The 21,951-nt window shown below is 43.0% G+C and overlaps 1 protein-coding gene across 1 annotated transcript in view; it reads right to left on the bottom strand.

Moving 5' to 3' along the window:
* Nucleotides 1-2,072: 2,072 nt before the first annotated feature.
* TMEM164 (transmembrane protein 164) overlaps nt 2,073-21,951 on the bottom strand; it is a 96,439-nt gene continuing 76,560 nt past the window's right edge. Inside the window, exons 4-6 of the mRNA XM_077479405.1 lie at nt 20,303-20,381; nt 5,566-5,666; nt 2,073-3,386 (exon numbers count right to left, since the gene is read on the bottom strand). Of these exons, the coding sequence (XP_077335531.1) occupies nt 3,180-3,386; nt 5,566-5,666; nt 20,303-20,381 (387 nt within the window). The 3' untranslated portion in view covers nt 2,073-3,179. The remainder of the gene's footprint in view (nt 3,387-5,565; nt 5,667-20,302; nt 20,382-21,951) is intronic.

Below are 21,951 nucleotides of genomic sequence, written 5' to 3'. Positions count from 1 at the left end.
CTTTTTGCTTACTCTCCAGGTTCCATACTTTCAGTCACTAAACTGAAACAAATAAGCAGAACAGCTAATTAGTCACAACTACTTATCTGCATTCTTGCTCTGGATCAGTGACTTAAGCTGAACTCTAGCCAGGAAGATTATGATACTATCTAACAAAAGGTACCTGCTATATATATATATATATATATATATATATATATATATATATATATATATATATATATATATATATATATATATATATATATATATATATTCTCATCCATTGCTTCCTATAGTCCCTTTTGGTGGTCTATTTTCTTTTATCCTATTTTCCTGTATGTGCAACTGAGTATCACGTTTGCATTTCCTCCCAGAAGTACTTTTCAAAAGGGCATGGGTGTCCCGAGGACAGGTACGATCGGCACAGCACCTGATCGTGACCCATCCACATTTTTTGACTAGCAAGAGCAGCTAACAACATGGCTGCCAATCAAAATGAGGGGTGGGCCTGTCTTGGTGCCATGCTGATCGTACTCACCCACGTCCAGCAGGTATACTGAAGCAACTCAGCATCACAGACCTGCCCCTTATGTTATTCTACACTACTTACTTCTGGGACCGATGCATGTACTGTAATCCAGAGTCAGTTCTCTGCCACAACAAAAATGCTCACCACTCCCTGAATTTCACACTGAAACACGGCAAATGTAGTGCTTAGTTTCCTGTGAAGGTGTGACTTGTGGTGCCAGCTTAGGTTCTCCCCCTGTACCCAGGAACAGTGCAGAAATGTATTACATCAAACCATTCAATTTACCATTTTAACAAAAGGGCATTATTTTTAAAAAAATTCTCAGTAGTTTAACTGAGCAGGAGGACAGTGATTTACAAACACTAGGTGGTCAGGATCCTGAAGTTTAGCTTTAAAGTACTGAAGCCAGAGGGTCACCATGACAATTGAGCAACTAGCATTTGCAGACTGCAATAACAGCAAGGGAAACCTTCAAAGTTTCTTTAAAGTAATTGTGGCTCAAGGTGTCTACACATAGGCTCTCATTCACATCTGCTAAAGCCAAATACTAGCAATTCTGAATGGGCAAAGCTCCAACATTCCCTTGAAGTAATAAAGCTTGTCCGTTTCTTCTTGTACCCTACGCCCCTCACGGCTATGTGAATGTCTGTATCATATTCCTACTAGCAGTTCCCTTTCTTTTTTTGTGAGATTCACTTCAAATTGAACATTGAAAAGGAGAAGTCCAGCCTTAGCGGAGACCGGGTCACAGGAGTGCAAAACACATTCAGTCCTGTGACCCTTAGGAGAAGCTAACGCCACTGCCATCAGTCGAGGCAGCGAATCATCCCGATTTCCCAAGTCTGGATCCGCCAGCTGCCTTGATTGATAATAGTCTCAGCAAGCCGCTGCGATGGCTGCTCCCCGCTCCTCCACAGCTCAGCGCTCCAGTGAGCGTGGAGAAGCAGAGAGGAGAGATGCTGACTGACAGTCAGCAGCTCGCCTCTCAGGGATCTGTGAAAACCGAGCCATTGACAATGTTCGGTGGCTCGGTTCTCAGTGCAGTGACGGCAGGGGACAGATACAGCATCGGGCTGATGCTGCATCCACATAGGCAAGTATGAATCAAGCAAAAAAAAAAACATACTTTTTTTTTTAACATGACATAACATTTCTTGATCTTCCCACCATTATATCACTAATGGGGAAGATCAGCTGCAAGGAAAACTCAGGTTATACTGATGACTGGTCCCTTGTCCTCTACCTGTCTTCTACACAGCGTTCACCAATGAACTCCTCTAAGACAAAAGTAGTTGCCTATAAGAGCACTAAGTGATGTACTCACCATCTCCTAACAGCATCACATGCAACAATCTTTCCATAACAACTCATTCATCTTAATTACAATACCCACACATTTACCTTAGAATATAGAACCAATAACACAGTATAAGAAATGGTCATAGTGATGGCACATCCTGGCAGAGAACATTATGTAACTGGGGTTAGATATAACTATGGCAATGTCCTATAAAGAATTACATTTGACAAGGAGGCACAGAGTAAAATATAATAATGCAGCTAAGTATTAAAATGAAAAACATGTTGGCATTTTAGGATACATGGAAGAGAATAAAAAGAGCAAACAGCCAGACTCTAGAAACCATTTTCTAGTACTAGCAATAGAAGAAATACTCAAGTTAGTCACAGAGGACAGTTGGGAGCATTTTGTTTTCTGAAGTCATTCTCAATCTGCCCCATTGTAAGTGATACACACAGATCCAGAGATTTGTCCAACAGCAACATACTTTGAATAGAAGTACCCTTAGTTGTAAGGGCCCTTTCACATGTGCGGACCGTTCAGATCCGCCTGTCAGTCCTAAACAGCCGCTCCATACATCTCTATGGAGCGACGGATGTCAGCGGTGACATGTCCGCTGACACCCGATCCGCCCTGCAAAAATTGGATTGGATTAAAACCGACAGGCATCCGTTTTCATTAGATCCACCCATAGAGGAGAGCGGAGATCTGACAGGTCTGTTTCTGCACAGTGTGCAGAGAAGGGCTTGTCATCCGCCGGATCAGCGGAATCAACAGATCAATCCCTACTGAGCAGGCGGATGTCTGAAAATAGATTCACACATGTGAAAGGGGCCTAGGTATGCGTATGCCTTTAAAAATGTAAGGGAAATAGACCCCTTAGCACATTACTCATTCAGATGACCCTTAAAATCAAATCACAGTAGAACAAACAATATATTTAACACTGCAGGTCCACAGTCTAGACAGAGAAAAGTGACTTGCTATGGGTTGTTTTGAACTCCCCATTAATAATTATAAATAAAAGCATCAGTTCTTGTAACAGACTGCACTCCCAAACTAGAAACCAGATCAGAAGGATCCCTGTGCAAAGATGGGCAGCCACCTTAGCCCTCATAAAATGTTCACCTAATGCTGCCTAGCATACAGTTTGGCTCATAGTGCAGCAAAATTGTTAGAAATCGTTACAAGTGAAAAGCATATTTGACACCCTGGCCCCTTCTGTAAGGTCACTTGTTTAAGCACCTGGAAGTTCCTAACACTGGATAATGATGAAAGGGTTGGTAGCCCTTTTAACTTCTGTATGCCAGTTGTTTACGAGTTTTGGCTGAGAAAAGGTTGAAACTGGGTCACTCCTGTAGCGGCCTATCAATCCACCTTCTTTCCTGAAAAAGGAAACCGCTCCACCAAGAACTTAAACCGAGGCGAGCCAGAGGAGAACAAAGCAACAATCAACTTCCCATGGATCATGGTCATGATGGTTTGGTGTCCTGATGCCCATATACGATACCAGGGCCCATAGAAGGGGTCAGACACAGCTGGGCACAACATGTTGTTTAGGTTTACTTCTGTAATCTGGGTAAAAAATAAACAAAGATTAGATACAGCAGGATAGTTTTTTTGTTGTCCATTATTTGATCACAGGTCGCCTTTAAGTGATACATTTCAGGGTTTGGCTAAATATTGGGAGAGGGCAAGGGCTCTTTAGGGGTTAGAATTGCCCAGTGTGTGGCTTCAATGCTATGTTATCACCTCTCCCACCCAGCCTTTCTAAATGGTCCTGGTAAGCTTTTCCCCAGGTTCCACATAGGTGCCGTTTCCATAAGGGGGGACCAGTTGTCTAGTGCTGTGAAGACCTCCTGAGAATGAAGGTCCCCTTGTCTACCTTCCACTGACATCAGTCTCCTCAATCCCGAGGGGGCCTCGCTGGCCATCCAACAGGAAGTGCTGATATCATCCTGGCAGTAAATGTGGACCTCTGAAGAAGGACCTGTACAGGAAGTATACAAAAGAGAAGGCTAGCGCTAGAGCAGCCCTCAAAATTTCCACTCGCCTGCTCTCATTTGGCGAGTGGAAAATGATTGAGGGCGAGCGCGGGCTGCTTCATAGAGGAGGGGGCGGAGCACTGCCGGGTAGGCGGAGTTGAAGGGGAGCTATTCTCCCAGTGATCGCTAAGTGGAGGAGAGAGGGGAAGAAAGGGAGTGCCGGCCGGATCATCACAGAGCAGGGATTGCCCACTGTAACAGCTTTCATTTGAATTGCTGTGCGCTCGCCGTCACACACAGTTCTGTCTCCTGGTCCGGCTTTTTTGATAGACGTCACACGTCTTGGCATTTGGACTGGTGTTCTGTCTATCAAAGGAGCGGGCCAGGAGGCAGGACTGTGTGTGACGGCGAGTGCCCGGCAATTCAAATGACAACTTTTACAGAGAGTAATCCACACTCTGATGATTCAGCCAGCTCTCCTCTTCCTCCCCTCCCTCTTCCCCTGCACTGGTCAGGCTGCATCGATGGGCACTGTTGAGGTTGCACTAATAAAGTTGTTGTTAAACGTTTTTTGCAGAATTAAATTACAAAATAAATATTAAGTGTCATTTCATGAGATAATTTGAGGGAGTGTTTAGGGTTGGAATTAGAGGCAGGGCAGGATAATAGGGGTTTGGTAGGGCAACTGGTGGCGAGTACCCTTTAGACCTGGCTAGTAGCTCAGGACTTGAAATTTTGAGCCCTGGGCTAGAGCGCCACATAATCTCATCTACAGATAAGTAAATAGAGCTTTTTGATAGGGTTGTAACTTTTGTTTTAAGTATTAGTAATTAGTTAGAGGCTGATGACTGGAGGGGGTGTGACTTAATCCCGGGGTGGGGCATTATGGGAACCTGTGCTTTGCTCATACAAAGGAAAGCAATAGGCTCCCTTTAGACCCCTTTCACACTGGGGCATTTTTCAGGCGCTTTAGCGTTTAAAAAAAGCGCATGTAAAGTACTCGAAAGAAGCCTCATCTGCAATCCCAATGTGAAAGCCCAAGTGCTTTAAGAGCCCTTTCACAATGTCAGTGCCCGAAAAACGCTTGTAAAGTGCCGCTTAAACTAGCAGTGCTTTACCAGCGTTTTGAGTGCTATTGGGGTGCTTTTAACCCCTGCCAGTGGCCAAATAAAGGGTTAAAAACACCCACAAAGCACTGCTGCCAAAAGCTCTTTGCAGGCGCTTCCCATTGATTTCAACGGGAAGGGGCGATTTAGGAGCAGTGTATTCACCACTCCAAAAGCGCTGCAAAGAAGCTGCTTGCAGGACTTTTTTTGACGCTCTGCCAGCGCAGCGCCTCCGTGTGAAAGCACTCTGGCTTTTACATTGGGATTGCAGTTGCGGCTTCTTTCAGGCGCTTTACATGCGCTTTTTTTAAAGCTAAAACACCTGAAAAACGTACCAGTGTGAAAGGGATCTCAGTGTGAAAGCACTCAGGCTTTCACATTGGGATTGCAGATGAGGCTTCTTTCAAGTGCTTTACAGGCGCTTTTTTTAACGCTAAAGCGCCTGAGAAACACCCCAGTGTGAAAGGGGTCTTAATGCCCACATTTTGTATGTGAAAAACAAATATACACGGGAGAAGCTGGGGATAAGTGAGGGACACTGCATACTAAATATGACTACTAACATATCGGACACAAATAGCTGAGGTAACAGACCATTGACAAGAAGTTTTGCTTAACACAATTATATTTCTACATAGAGTAATAGTTCAACAACACACTCACCAAGCCTAGTATCTGGAGAAGGCTGAAGTGGTAGAAAAACATGAGTCCAGTTGCCAGAATTGCCCACCAGAAGTTACAGAGTGGCTCTGGTGTATACACACCTAGGAGAAAATAGAAAAAGCCGTTCAGATTCATAGCAATGTTATTGTTGTTGTTTTTTCATATAACATAAACCTTTACTTTGGGGCTGAGGGTGTTGGGTTTAGGTTGTGGATAAGCTGAGTTTGGGTCAGCAGTGACATGTAATCACCTGTAAAAAACAAAACAAAAAACAGACAGGCTGATTGTACCCAATTCAAATCGATGGGTTGACTTGGGCACAATCAGCCTGACCATACATAGATTGAATCCCTACTGAACCAGCCAAATTTTAATCCATGTAGAGGCCACAATGTGCACAGGTCCCTTTGATTTGACAATGTGGCATCAAATATATGCAACAAAAATCCTTTTTCTAAGTCTAAACACTAGAAACAGTTCATAGTTGGATTTCCTGTGCTTGCAAGCTGGATTTAGTGCTGGAGAAACCTTTGCGATGTGAACTGAAAAAAATAATTAAATTGGCTTCAGCATGTATTTAATTTATTTTATAAAGCTTGGTCAAATTCTTAAACACTGTAGAATTTCCTATTCTGCAAGTGTATGTATCCTTTTTCAAACATTCCTTTAAATGAACACTAGATGTCCCCAGCACACCAGTTTTTTCATTACATCTCTCTCTCTCCCTCTCTCTCTATCTATCTCTCTCTCTCTGATAGAGATATATCTATCTATCTATCTATAGATGTGGAGAGTCTATGGAATGCACTTATTTTTTTAACTGGCCTTATATATTTTGAGTGGTTGCAATGGGCAACAAAAATATTTTAGCTTTAGCACAAATATTATTCATCAAACCCTGAGGCTTTTCAACAACTACAGAGCAAAGTCTCAGCTAACTACATACATGGTACTATGAGCCTTACTGAGATGGATAGTAATGCTGGGTTTACCAGAACTGCAGGTTGCTCTTTTCTGGTAAATGTAAAGAATGAGATTTTTGGTGGATATATGCCAGGTCAAAAAATGCTAAAATATTTAAAACAATATGAAACACTTAAAGTGAGAATAAATGCAATAATTTTTTTTCCTTAAAAATAAAACAAACATACTCACCTTCTCTGTTTACTGGTTTTGCACAGAGCAGTCCAGATCCTCCTCTTCTCGGGCACCTGGCAATGCTCCTTGCCCCTCTCTCTACTCATTGGCTCACTGACTGTGATTGACAGGAGTAGGGGCCATTGTAGCCTGTTGCTGTGTCTGTCATGAAGAGGGAGAGACTCAGCAAAGCCAAGGCTCCCGTGCACAGCACTGAAGAAAGATCAGCTTCAGGTAAATATTAGGGGAGGGCTGCTGCGCACACAAGGTTTTTTTTATACCTTCATGCAACCTTGAGCCTTTAGAATCACTTTAAAAGGACCGTTTTCTTTTAATGAACGCAGTCCTTTCCCTGCATTCAGCCCAGGTTCACACCGACAGCGGGAATACAATTTTGGGAGTTCAGCTGAACATGCACAATGTCAGTCCCGAATTCGGGGGGGGCCATTTCAGAGACATCTGTGTGGGTTTAAAATTGCACCCTGAAGTCGCCAAAAGTATTACAGAAACTACTTTTGGGAATCGGCACGGCGCCACAAAGTCGGCGTTGCACCGATTCGGACGGTGCCACTGCCGGCAATAGCCGCCGATTTGACATGTAAAATCGAATGCCAAATTGCTGTAATGTGAACCAGGGCTCACTGCCGCTAACATGAACTATGAAGCACATTTATTTTATTACAGGTGCTCACATAGCACTGTCAATTTATACAATGCTGTATACATTTACACTGCTCCAAAAAATTGACCACTTAAGGGCCAAGCCTATTTCTGACACTTGTTTACAACTTTAAATCTGTATTTTTTGTTAGAAAATTACTTCGAACCCCCAAACATACTATAAAATTATTATTATATATACATATACACACACATACTATATATATATATATATATATATATATATATATATATATATATATATATATATATATATATATATATATATATATATATATATATATATATATATATATATATATATATATATATATATATATATATATATATTTTAGCAGAGACCCTAGAGAATAAAATGGAGATACTTTATATCAAAGTCTCCATCCCAAAGCACCTTGTCCCCATGTTGATAAGGACAAGGACCTCTTCCCGACAACCCTGGTTGTTGGGTGTCAGGGTCTGTGGGGGGGGGGGGGGGGGGCGCTTATGGGAATCTGTAAGTCCCCTTTAACAAGAGCGCCCCCAGTACATTGTACCCCTACCCATTCCCCTAAAAAACAAAAAAACAAACACACATTAGACATAGGCTGTCTTCTCACTCTTTTTCGATCTCTTTTGCCCGGTTTTCTCTGCCGTCTTCTTCTGATGTTGACTTGATGCTCTCTCTAATGCCATGTGCGCAGTGTGCCACTAGTTATATTGGCATGGGGCAGGGTTACCGGAGGCACGCCTCTTATGATGTCACTGCCCTTCATGCCCAGGCAGTGATGTCATAAGGGGCAGGGCATCTGGATGATGTCACAGTGACCCCGCCCCATGCCAATATAAGTAGTAGCACACCGTGCACTCAGCATTACAGAGGGAGAGACTGTTGAGTCATCATCGGAAGAAGAACAGAGGCAGAAGACATCAGCAGAGGACAAAGAAGAGCCGGAGAGGGGAGAACGGATCGGAAGAGACGCCGGAGCTGCCGAATAATAAATTAATTTAAAAACACGTGTAATATGTTTTATTTTTGACACTTTCTTTTTAGTTGAATGGGTAGGGGTACAATGTACCCCATACTCACATAGGGTGGGGGGGCCCCCCTTGTTAAAGGGGGCTTTCAGAGTCCGATAAGCCCCTTGCCCGCAGACCCAGACAACCAATGGCCAGGGTTGTCGGAAAGAGGCCCTTGTCCTCATCAACATGGGGACAAGGTGCTTTGGGGTGGGGGGAGCAGAGCCCCCCTGCTCCAAAGCAACCACCCCCTCCATGTTGAGGGCATGCAGCCTGGTACGGTTTAGGAGAGAGGGGGCCGCTCGCTCATCTCCACCCCCTTTCCGGACCTGCCGGGCTGTGTGTTTGAATAAGGGTCTGGTATGGATTTTGGGGGGGCCCCACGTGGAAAAAATAGGCCGAAGGGCCTGGTATGCTCTTGGAGGGGGAACCCATGCCGTTTTTTTTTTTTTTTTTTTTACATTTTGCGTGGAGTTCCCCCTAAAAGATTCATACCACAGTGCCTGGTATTGCTGGGGATCAAAGTCGGATCCCTGTTCATTGATGTCAGACTTCAAATAGCAGGGCAAAGTTGGATCCAAAGTGGTACAACTCGTATAACTCGTCAGTGTGAACCTGGCCTTAAGGACAACAAGACTCTTTGCAAACCACGTGGAACGACACTCACTGGTAAAAACACAACAATCTTGAAGCGTCATTTGCAGACAACTCATTCTGAAATTCATACAAAAAGGTAAGCACAGCAACACTTAGACCCCTTTCATACTGAGCCGCCCCAGGTGTCAGCAGTAAAGCAGCGCTAATTGTAGCGCTGATTTACCGTTATTTCAGCTGCGAGCGGGGCAGTTTTAGCTCCCGCTAGCGGCCAAAAAGGGGTTAAATACACCCTCAGAATGCCGCAGCAGCACATTGGGTTTGCAGCTGAAGCTTTTTTCAGGCGCTATTTTTTTAGCGCTCTAGCTCCTGAAAAACGCCTCAATGTGGAAAGGGGTCTTAACTCCAATTTTTGGGAACAGTCTTGGGTACGCTGGCACTGCAGGGATTTTTTTTTTATACAACCTTTCTTGCTGATTTCATACCTTATGTTATTCTGAAGCATTTAAACAAACCACAGCAGCAGGGGAGTGGAGTGCTTTCATATTTATCAACCAGCTGCTGCAGCTGTAGGGCTCTAATGAGGAAAACTACTGGGTCTGCATCTCCCTTTAGGAGTACCTTACTAAAAATGACATTTTTATTGCAGGGGATGCCAAAAATCAGACTTGGTGTCGACTTCTGGTAGAATAAGTGAGGCAACCACACAAGCAAGAAGTTATATTTCTGGGGGGGGGGGGGGTTCTGTACACAATGTGTGTACAGAACACCTCCAGGTAGCCATGTTGCATTGCATTTACAGAAAATAGCAGCGTCTGCAGATAACTATTATTAACATTCAATTACAATATTGAATATTGGTGTCGCAATTGTATATGCTATATTATTTTTTCATTTGCTATTTTTTGCCATGAAAATTAAGTAACCCTTTAAGAGTACAGTGTTCCCTGGAATTGTGGGTGGAGCTATGCTCTCTCCAGGTGCTGTCCTCAAAGACAGTTTGGGAAAATGCTGCTGACTTCATTTTCTTAACCGCTTGCCACCCACTTACAGTAGATATACTGCGTGTGGGCAGCACAGCACAAGTTTGTCAACAGATTTCAGCCAATAATTTTGTCTGAAACCTGCTGATTGGCTGTGGCCAATCACAGCACAGAGTTTTGTGTTGACAAACACACAGAACTTTGTATACAGATAGCGATCTGTCCGTTTCTTCTCCCTGAAATCAACACAGAGTTGAAAAAGCAGACAGATCTGTTAATAAAAGCAGCAAACATTACACTTGCTAGGCACACAGTTACCCCTCGATGTTAACCCTTTCTCGGCCAGTGCTTATTAGTACAGTATGATCATGGATCACTGTATTAATGTCATTAGCAACGTCAGTGTGAGTTAGCGGCCCTCCCAGGCAATGACAGTTAGCGCTAGATTTCCCATCACACTAGAAGTTGCTGATCACTAGTATAGCATCTGTTCAAATCAGTATCTTGATCACGATCAGTACTTTGCTAGTGTCCCCGAAACCGTAGAAGGTTAGCAGTCTTGTGTCACGTTGGCTTTGGCAACAAGATGCTACAGTGGATTTCTGCGATCTACTCCTGCCACTCTGCTCGAGTCCGAGCTAATGGGATACTATCAAAGCCCACTGTCGCCCCTCCTCTTCGCCCTGTCACTGGAACCCTTTCTCTGCTCGGTCAGACTGAATCAGGACATTAATGGAATAAAAATAGGAGACGACCAACACAAAATTTCGGCCTATGCTGATGACGTTATTTTCAATCACAAACCCCCTGATCTCTCTCCCCAACAACTTGATGAGGGAATTTGAGAGGTATGGAGCTCTCTCCAATCTCCAAATTAATTTCAGCAAGTCAGAGGCAATGGGGATTAACTTCCCACATTTACTGATCGCCCAGCTTAAGAAAACTTTTAAGTTTAAATGGATGGACAAGGCACTGACCTATTTAGGCACAATGATTCCCCCTTAACATAGGCAAGATCTTCGAGCTTAACTTTCCCCCACTGTTAAAGAGAGTTAAAATTACTCCTAGACAAGTGGAAATCAGGCCTCCATTCTTGGTTCGGCCGTTGCAACATTATAAAAATGAGCATCCTCCCCAAGTTCCTTTACCTCCTCCAGGCGCTACCTATCCACTTACCACCCACATATCTTAAACAGGTCCAAAAGACTTTCTTTGACTTCATATGGGCACAGAAACGTCCGAGGGTAAAGCGTGAGCAACTAATGCTCCCTAAGCAATATGGGGGACTGGCAGTCCCAGACATGCGTAAATACTATCAACCTATGCATTTGAGTAGGCTGATTGATTGGAATAGACATATTGACCTTAGGATTTGGGTTTGAATTGAACAGGACCAATCATTGATCCCCCTGGGAGGGGCCCCCTGGTGCTTCCCCTCCCTGCCAAGAGAGATGAGAAATCACACACTAATAGGCAACACGGTCAGACTTTGTTCGGCCCTGATTTCTTCTGCCGCCCTCTCCTCTCAGACTTCTTCCCTTTACCCTATCCTGCACCGAATCCGCTGCAGAGACCACATTTATCTTGTAGTGGACCGCCCGCTAAAGAAGAAGATACCAGGGTTATGGCAGCTAGCTGCTGCCATAAGGATATCCTCCTGCAAAGTACCGACATACGACGGTGGATGGTCCAGAAGTGGTTAAAGTAGCACAGTGCTGAATACCAAAAAAATAAATATAAAACGCTTTGGTCTCGAAGTGGGTTATAACCTTCCAGAGGTCAGTTGGTTGAACAAGAGTGAAATTCCTCTTTAAGAAAGCTGTATAGCCAATAATTTTTAGCTAAACTTTGGGTGGGTTAACCAATCTTCAGGCCTATTTTTTTATATATATATATATATATATATATATATATATATATATATATATATATATATATATATATATATATATATATATATATATATATATATATATATACTTGCAAAAAAGAAAGAAAAAGAAATCCAAGAACAGCTCTGACAGCGAAAGGGTTAAACGGTAGATTGACAGCACTAAGCAGAATAGAGCTCTGATTGGCTATCCCACTGACAGTGCTGAAGAAGCTGATTGAATACATTGCTGGATTTAATGGAGTTTTTAGACTTGGAGTTCAGTTTTAAAGAAAACCCGAGTATTTCTCTATATGTATTTTTTTTTTTTTTTTGCAAATGTTTTTTCACTTTCTCCGGAATGAGGTACAGCAGAAAGAAAAGAGAAAGGAGGTAGTGAAATGACAGAAGACCCAAAATAAATATATATCTTTGGAACAGTACAGCTTATTGGTTTCTTCTTTTTGGGTGACAGGACATGTTTGTTAGACAACATTGTGATCAAGATTTACATGTGACAATATTGATTTAACAACTTTTATCATTTTTACATTTGTTGCCAAAGTTTTTTGCTTTTTTTGTTTAGTAACATCCAGCCAATATCAACTCTCTGCAACTTTGTCCCAAATGTGACTGGACACACAGATTTTATGTGGGATTCAAAATGAACAGGATAGTAACAAACATGGGATGATGAAGACATACAGCTGGCTTTGGATAGGCTCTGCGGTAACATGTTCATCTCATAGAAGCAACCAAATAAAATATTTTGAATTATTTTCTCCTATTGTCTGATTAAATGGAGATTTACCATTGGAGCTTCATCTGTGTATTTAAGGCTTCATGTACACGAGACGTTTTTACAACCTCTCCTGAACGATTAATTGACAAATAGTAACCCTCATTTAAACTGTCCATTTTGCCACGTTTACAAGCTGCGTTTGTGCTTAGAAGCATTTAAAAAAAATAAAAATAGCCAAAAATGAACGCCTCTTAACGGAACGTGGATAAATGAGAGTTAACGCGTTTAGCGCTTGAAATGCCTGTAAACTCAGCTTCTGAACGCATTTTTTTGTGTTCCAAAAAATGTCTCTAAACTCAGCTGCCTAGAAAACTGTAAACGACCCTGTGTACATGGACAGATAAGATAACAGAGGAGAGTTCAGGGGCAGCTGAGAAAAATTCCCAGCTGCTCCTCAATGTCCGTTTACCAGCAGCAGTGTACATGAGGCCTTAATGAAATGCACAAAGGAACTTCCTTTTTGTGTTGTAGGGGAAGGGGCATACATCAAATCTATAGGACCACCAACAACAGTGAAATAAGCTGAATCAAGCTAACTGATATCTGAATCGCATTGTTCAGACTGAATTCTAACAAAAAAGAAGAAGACGAGATGAACAATGAATAAGCTGGGGACAATGACTGGAACAAATCCTGCAGCCCTATAAGCAGTCTGCTTAGGAGTGTATACAGAAAACTAAGCATTTTACAACAAGATTGGATTTTCAAAATGGAGACTTAAACTGGCCTTAGATGGACTGAAATTTGGCTGGTTCACCGGGAACCAGCAGAATATAATCCATGTATGGCTAACGATCGACTTCTATCGAATGAGCTTGTTGGGAAAGTCTTCTTGATCAGCAGCTGCACAATCGGTGTATATTGACAATGGAAGAGTCCAGATGTCAGAATACAATGTCCCAGCAGGGAGGATTCCCCCATCCACCTTGCTTGCGTGTGTGCAACCTGTTGGCTGATCGGAAAAAAATAAAAAGAAAGGCGTCACGTATGGCTTCAGGCACCTACAAAACAGCCCACAGTTTTACAGTCACCCTATGCCAGACAGTAGCTTTACATATATGGATCCAAGCAACATGCATACATGTCCCTGGGCTGGCTATATTAGGTTGCATGCATTTTGGCGTATTAAAATACTCCCATCTTTGATGAATACAGTGAAATAAAAATGCTAATTTTGGTGAATAATTATGCAAGTTTACAGGTGTATGGCTTTTAGAAGCATAAGCGTGTAAAACTCATTCTATTAATAAAAGTGCGCTTCTAAGACCGCTGCACAAATACGGTGTGACCGAAAGTATTGCAAAGACCGCCATTTTATTCTCTAGGGTGTTAGAAAAAAAAAGAATGTATAATGTTTGCGGGTTCCAAGTAATTTTCTAGCAAAAAAATAGGATTTTTAAAACAGCTTACCTGTAAAATCCTTTTCTTTGTTGTACATCAGGGGACACAGAGCCATAGTAATAACTATGTGGGTTATATCGGCATATCAGGTGCTGCACAATGGTACTCCCCTTAAGGCGTGAACTTCCCCCATATAACCCCCCCATTACTGGGAGTCCTCAGTTTTGTAGCTAAGCAATCAAAGTGTATAAGAAAAAGGGAGGGACCTCTGTGTCCCCTGATGTACATCAAAGCAAAGGATTTTACAGGCAAGCCCTTTTAAAAACCCAATTTTCTTTTCTTGCATCAGGGGACAAAGCCATATTAATAACTATATGGGATGTCCCATAGCAATGGCAACTGAAGGGGGGGGAGACAGAATCAAGGAAACAGGAGGCCAGATGACTCATACTGCAGCCTGCATTGTATGCTGTGCCCAAAGGCAATTTCCTCATGACCTTTAATATCAATTTGAAAAAAAAAAAAATCGGATAAACTTCTGAACCAAAGACCAATGTTGCGGTCTTACAGATCTGAGCCATAGAGGCCTGATGATGCACCACCCAAGAGGCACCAATCGCCCTGGATGAATGTGCTCTTAATATGAGAAGGAAGAATTGTCTTCTTTAAGCTGAAGCTTGATCAATCACTTGACAAATCCATTTGGAAAATAGTGGATCTTGACGCTGCCTGTCCATATCTTGGACCCTCTGGCAGTACAAACAAAAACCTGTGTTTTGCGAACCTGAGTGGTTGCCCTTAAATAGATTCTGATTGCTCTTACTACATCAAGAGACTGTAGTGCTTTCTCTTCCCCAGATTAAGGCTTCTGGGGAGAAAGAAGGAAGAATAATATCTTGGTTTAAATGAAAACCTGTTATCGATTTTGGTAAGAATTCAGGATGAGGACATCAAACCACCTCGTCCTTATGCATGATGAAATATGGCTCTTGCAAGACAGCCGTTAGTTTCAATACTCTTTTAGCAGAAGAAATGGCAAGCAAAAAAGATTATCTTTCTTGTCAAAGAACCAAGAGAATTTCTCGTAAGGTTCAAACGGCTGATTTAATAAAGCCGACAAGACCAATTTTAAATCCTAAGGATTAGAGGTGCCTTGATAGGGGGAATAAACCGTGCTACCCCCGGAAAAAGCTACGCACCAAGAGTCTGTCGTAGGAAAAGACATCAACACGGCCTGGATCTGGCTCTTGATAAAAGTCAAGGCCAGCTTCATTTCAGATCCCATATGCAGGAATCGTGCCTATTGACATACTTCCTGAGGTGCCAACCCCTGGATCCATACCAAGAAACCTACATATTCCAGATTCTATTGTAAGTGATTCTGGAAGCTGGCTTCCTGGCATTAGTCAAAGTAGACACTACTGAAGGAGATCCCCCACAATCTTTTATAGAGTGGGATTCAACAGTCAAACCTGTTAAACTCCTTGTCCATAAAGTAGGATGAAATACCGGACCCTGTGCAAGAAGGCCTGGCTATAATGGCAGAGTCCAAAGACTTCAACTGCCCTCTTTATGATCTTGATAAATTAAGATCTTCTGGGACCCGGCTGGGGCCACCAGAATCACCTCCTTCTGTTCCTGCTTAATCCTATGGCGAAGGCGCAGAAGTAGCAGAGTTGGAGGAAATGCATAGATCAGTGATAACTGATCCCCTGGGAAGACTAATGCGTCTGTTCCGCCTGCCACTTGTTTGACAAAGTTGTCGACCTCATTAATGAATCTGGACGCGAATAGGTCCATGTCCGGAGTACCCCATCTGACATATTGCTAGGAAGATGTCGGGGTGAAGAGTTCATTCTCCCTGAAATAATTGTTGGCGTCTCAAGTAGTATGCCTGATATATTAAAATTGCCAATAGGCAAGGAGTGTTGTGTTCTGCCAAAGCTAGAAAATTATTCACCTCTTTTCTGGCTGCACAACTTCTCGTGCCTCTCCTGGTGATTGATGCAAGTCACCGCCGTGGCTGTCAGACTGAATCCTGTCAGGACAGTCCCGTAATCTGACCACCAAGATTCTATGGCCAGATGTACTGCCTGAAACCTCCAACAAAGTTGATAGGCAAGGTCCTCTAACCTGGATCATCTCCCCTGGACAGAATCTTCTTCCAGGGCTGCTCCCCAGCCTAGAAGGCTGGCATCTGTCGTTAACACCTTGCAGGATAAAGATTTTCCCTCCTGCTGGATAACCACCAATTTAGGCTCTGACCTATGTCGGCAACTAAGCGTATTGGAAACCAACAAGGCCTGAATCCTCTTTATTCCAGACCAACAGGATGGTGTCTTGAAGCAGTCTTTGAATAAAACTGCACGTAAGAGACGGCCTTGAAGGAGGCTACCATTTTCTCTAAAAATCTCCTGCAGCCAAAATGAAGGAATTTTCCTTTCCCGATAAGTTGAATTAGTCCTACAATGGAACTGATTCACGTCTGGGGTAAGAATACCTTCTTCTGTATGGTATCTATAACCAGCCCCCAAGTAACCTCCTTGATGGTTTTAAGGAGAATCTTCCTAGGCTGAGAATCCAACCTAGAGATTTCAGCTATCTATAGCTGAGATCAGACTCTGGTTTTAGACCTGAGACTGAATGATCTATTCAAAGTAGATCTTCTAATAGGCTAGGACCGCTATGCCTTGAGCCTTTAACCTGGCTAAAGGAGGTGCCAGAATCTTTCAGAACATTCGTAGTGCTGTGGCTAAGCCAGATGGCAGTGCCACGATTGATAAAAATTATTTTATATTTCAAACCGCAGAGATTTCTGGTAAGCTGGAAACTTTGGCACATGGAGATATGCAACTCCCCTTCTTGCAGGATGGACACAGCCGATCGAATTATGAAAGGATCGGATGTTTAAGTGCCAATTCAGATCTCCGAGATCTAGAGTGGGTCTTACCTCTCTGCTTGGCTCTGGGACCTTAAAATGTTTGAGCCAAAAAAAAAAAACTGTTCCACTGAAGGGAATCTCTGATATCACCGACTGGGATAACAGCTGATCCAGAGACCAGAAAGAGGCACTTCTCTTTTTTGTTTTTTTTTCTGGAACCTTAGGAGCATTCTTTGAGGAGATGGACACGCTAGACTGCCGCATCAGCAACCCCAAGGACCCCGCAGGCAGCACCCAAACAGGACCCCGAACCCTCAGATCGAAAGCTGACTGGGCCATCCGGGCTCTTGAAACTCTAGATGTAACCTAGAGAGAAAAAATAAATAAAATCGCAAAAATGACTCTGCTCTTAACATTGTTCCTGCCAACACCTTAGACACTGGCGAAAAAACGGAGGACTCCCAGTAATGGGAGGGGTTATATGGGGGAAGTTCACGCCTTAAGGGGTGTGCCAGTGTCCAGAACCTGATATGCCGATATAACCCACATAGTTATTACTATGGCTCTGTGTCCCCTGATGCAAGAAAAGAAAAAAACGTTTTTAACATGTAAACACCATATCTCAAAAAGAGGCTCAGTCCTTAACTACTTCCCACCTGGCCAATGTACAGTGGTGTGAAAAAGTGTTTGCCCCCTTCCTCATTTCCTGTTCCTTTGCATGTTTGTCACACTTAAGTGTTTCGGAACATCAAACCAATTTAAACAATAGTCAAGGACAACACAAGTAAACACAAAATGCAATTTGTAAATGAAGGTGTTTATTATTAAAGGTGAAAAAAAATCCAAACCATCATGGCCCTGTGTGAAAAAGTGATTGCCCCCTAAACCTAATAACTGGTTGGGCCACCCTTAGCAGCAACAACTGCAACCAAGCGTTTGCGATAACGTTCAATGAGGCTTTTACAGCGTCCTGGAGGAATTTTGGCCCACTCATCTTTGCAGAATTGTCCTAATTCAGTTACATTAGAGGGTTTTCGAGCATGAACGGCCTTTTTAAGGTCATACCACAACATCTCAATAGGATTCAGGTCAGGACTTTGGCTAGGCCACTCCAAAGTCTTCATTTTGTTTTTCTTCAGCCATTCGGTGGTGGACTTGCTGGTGTGTTTAGGATCATTGTCCTGCTGCAGAACCCAAGTTCGTTTCAGCTTGAGTACACGAACAGATGGTCGGACATTCTCCTTCAGGATCTCTTGGTAGACAGCAGAATTCATAGTTCCTTTTATCACGGCAAGTCTTCCAGGTCCTGAAGCAGCAAAACAGCCCCAGACCATCACACTACCACCACCATATTTTACTGTTGGTATAATGTTCTTTTTATGAAATGCAGTGTTCCTTCTACGCCAGATATACTTGGACACACACCTTCCAAAGAGTTCCACTTTTGTCTCATCGGTCCACAGAATGTTGTCCCAAAAGTCTTGGGGATCATCAAGATGTGTTGTGGAGAAAACATGCAAAGGAACAGGAAATGAGGAAGGGGGCAAACACTTTTTCACACCACTGTATATATACGGCCGGATGGGAGCTCTCTCCTTCTGACTGGACGTTCAGGAACGTCCTTCAGAAGGAGGGGGGATCATGTACCCGTGCAGTGGCGCGATCTCGATGCACTCATGTCACATCGCATATCGGATCGGCAGACGATTGGCCCCCCTGATCACATTACGGCCGTGCCCAATCACAGCTGTCATGTGATGTAAACAGCTGGTTGCTAGACAATCGGCTCTCCTCTCCTCACATGGAAGTCGTCGCTGAGGAGAGGAGAACGGATTGCTGCAGCCGGCTGGTGATCAGTGAGTATGAGCTGTTTTTTTTTTTTTTTACAGATTTTTACTCACTGATCACCAGTCTAGTGTAAAACACACAAGTCCCCAAATAATAAAAACACATGACCCCCACATATGTCCCACTAAAATCACATGTCCCAATGATTATCTGCACACATATGTCCGTGATCACCTGCACACATCTGTACATGATGATTTGCGTACATATGTCTGTGATCACACAAACCAATTATTATACACTTAATGGATTTTTTTTTTTACCAAAAACATGTAGCAGAATACATTTTGGCTTAAATTAGTGACAAAATTAGATTTTATTGGATTTCTTTTAAAATAGAAAGAAGAAAATATTGGTTATTTTTTTCCAAATTTCCGCTTTTTTCGCTTATATCGCAAAAAATAAATGGAGTCATGAATAAATACCACCAAAATAAAGCTCTATTTGTGCAAACAAAATGATAAAAATGTCATTTGGGTACAGTGTAGCATGACCGCGCAATTGTCACTGAAAGCGCTAGAGCGATGAAAGCTGAAAATTGGGCTGGGAAGGAAGGGGGCGAAAGTGCCCTGTATTGTAGTGGTTAACCAATTCAGCCCCTTCCTGACCAGAGCACTTTTTGCGATTCAGCACGGTGTATTTAACTGACAATTGCTCGGTCGTGCGACTTTGCACCCAAACAAAATTGCCGTTTTTTTTGTTCCCCACAAATCGAGCTTTCTTTTGGTGGTATTTGATCCCCTCTGCAGGTTTTTATTTTTTGCGCTATAAAAAAAAAAAAAAAAGGAGCGATAACTTGTGCTATAATAAATACCCCCCAAAAATATATAATATATATATATATATATAAAACAATTTTTTTCCTCAGTTTTCAGTTTATGTATTCTTTGACATATTTTTGGTTAAAATATTGATTGGTTTGCGCAAAAGTTATAGCGTCTACAAAATAGGGGATAGTTTTATGGCATTTTTATTATAATTTTTTTTACTAGTGATGGCAGCGGTCTGTGATTTTTATCGGGACTGCGACATTACGGCGGACGCATCGGACACTTCTGACATTATTTTGGGACCATTGTCATTTATACAGCGATCAGTGCTATAAAAATGCACTGATTATTGTGTAAATGACACTGGCAGGGAAGAGGTTAATCACTAGGGGGCGATCAAGGGGTTAAGTGTGTCCTAGGGAGTGATTCTAACTGGGGGGGGGGGGGGGGTGGGCTACTATACACATGACAGCGATCATTGTTCTCGATGACAGGGAGCCGTGATCTCCGTCATATCACTAGGCAGCCAAAAGGCATCTCCCCCATTCTTCTGCTCCGTGACACAATCGCGGGCACCCAGAGAACAAAGTCCGTGGGACCCGTGATTACAGAGCGTGCGGCGCCCATGATGCCGCATCTTAAAGGGGACATACATGCACGTTCTTTTGCCCACCAACCGTGCCATTCTGCCAATGTATATCGTCGTGTGGCGGTCAGGAAAGGGGTTAAGCGGTTAAACAAGTTCGAAGATTTTGCAGGAATAGAACTAAAAATAAAAAAGGCCCAAATGTAAAAATATCAGACAAAGAAAACAAACATGGCAAGTCTTACCTCCTTTTCGCATCAGGTAGATGGGCACTACGTAGAGCAGGATGTGTTGAATGTAATACACCTCCACTTCAAATGGCAGCTGTGTGTACAGAAAAACATTTTATATACTCTTAAAATGGTCACTACCTACCCATAAAATATTTTATTTAGCTGTGTTGACTACCTGCAGAGAAGAGACCTCACATTTGTGTCTATGAGAGATTCTGTTCCATCTCTTCTCTCTCATTTCATTATCCGATGCAGATAATCATTTAAGGGAAGGACTTTCTACTGTATAAACTCTAAATTCCCTTGTTCCATTCACACTACTTACATTTCCCAAACTATCTATATATTTACATATGGTACATCCTGCACATTATACATCTGTCGTCCTTATTTCTAGACATTGAGTATTCATGCTTTAAAGACCTACTGTATTTATTGGCGTATAACACTCACCTTTTCACCATGAAAATCGGGTGCAAATAGAGTGTGCGTGTTATACGCCAATACAAAATTTTTTGTTTTTCCCTGAAACTTCCCTCTTAAAATGAATGTGCGTGTTATACACCTGTGCGTGTTATACACCGATAAATACGGTAATTCACTAGAGACCAGCAAGACTTTCAGAGTTTTTTTTTTTTTTTACCTCAAACAGTTAGACGGGCAAAGGCCTACAATGGGTTTGGGTCTTGTTGCCACCCTTGCCTGTGTTTACACATAAACTACTCCAAAGTAGACCAAACTCAAAAACTCTACAACTCTCTGAACATGGAACTTTAAAGTGGTTGTAAACCCTTACAAACCACTTTGACCTACAGGTAAGCCTAGATTAAGGCTTACCTGTAGGTCCAAGAAATATCTCCCAAACCTATACGGTTTAGGAGATATTTGCCCGAAAACGGGCACTGCTGTCTACGGCGCATGCGCCGTAGACAGCGGCGCGCAGCGCACTGAGCGTGGCATCCTCGATAACGAAGATGCCGCGCGTCTCGGCTCCCGTGCGCATGCAAGGGAGTGACATCATCGCAGCTTCACCGCATGACAGCGGCAAAGCTGCGAGACCCACCGAGAAGATGGATGCGGCAGACTACAGGGGACAGCGGTGACTTCGCTGGCTCCTGTGTCAGGTAAATGACACATAATGGACTACTATGCGATGCATAGTAGTCCATTATGCTTTGCCTTTGCAGGGAATGAAAGAGGAAGTAAACTCATCAGGGTTTACTTGCTCTTTAACAAAACACTCTTCTAGTTTTGAGATAGAGTTTGTAAAGTCTGTCAGGTTTTTATTGCTTCCTATGTTCACATGGAGAAGAATCACCCTTAAAGCGGTAGTAAACCCGCAATGTTTTTTTATTTTTTTTTTAAACCTGCAAAGCAAAAGGCATATGCCTTCCTGGATCGGTGCATACTAGCTCATTATGAAATACTTACCTTAGAACGAGGCCCCGACATCTGGCCCGATCCACGCCGAGGGAGCCGACATGCTCCCTCGGCGTCTCTTCCGGGTATCGCAGCTCCGGCGCTGTGAGCCGCGATATCGTCACTCCCGCGCATGCGCGCGGGAGATTTCAGTCCGGCCGCACGAGCGCTGCCGGAGATTTCAGTCCGGCCGCACGAGCGCTGCCGGAGATTTCAGTCCGGCCGCACGAGCGCTGCCGGAT

The sequence above is a fragment of the Lithobates pipiens genome, unplaced genomic scaffold, assembly GCF_037356315.1.
Source record: "Lithobates pipiens isolate NorthernLeopardFrog02 unplaced genomic scaffold, aLitPip1_a1.2 Scaffold_1, whole genome shotgun sequence".
NCBI classification, from domain to species: domain Eukaryota; kingdom Metazoa; phylum Chordata; class Amphibia; order Anura; family Ranidae; genus Lithobates; species Lithobates pipiens.
This window is presented reverse-complemented; position numbering and strand designations above follow the sequence as displayed.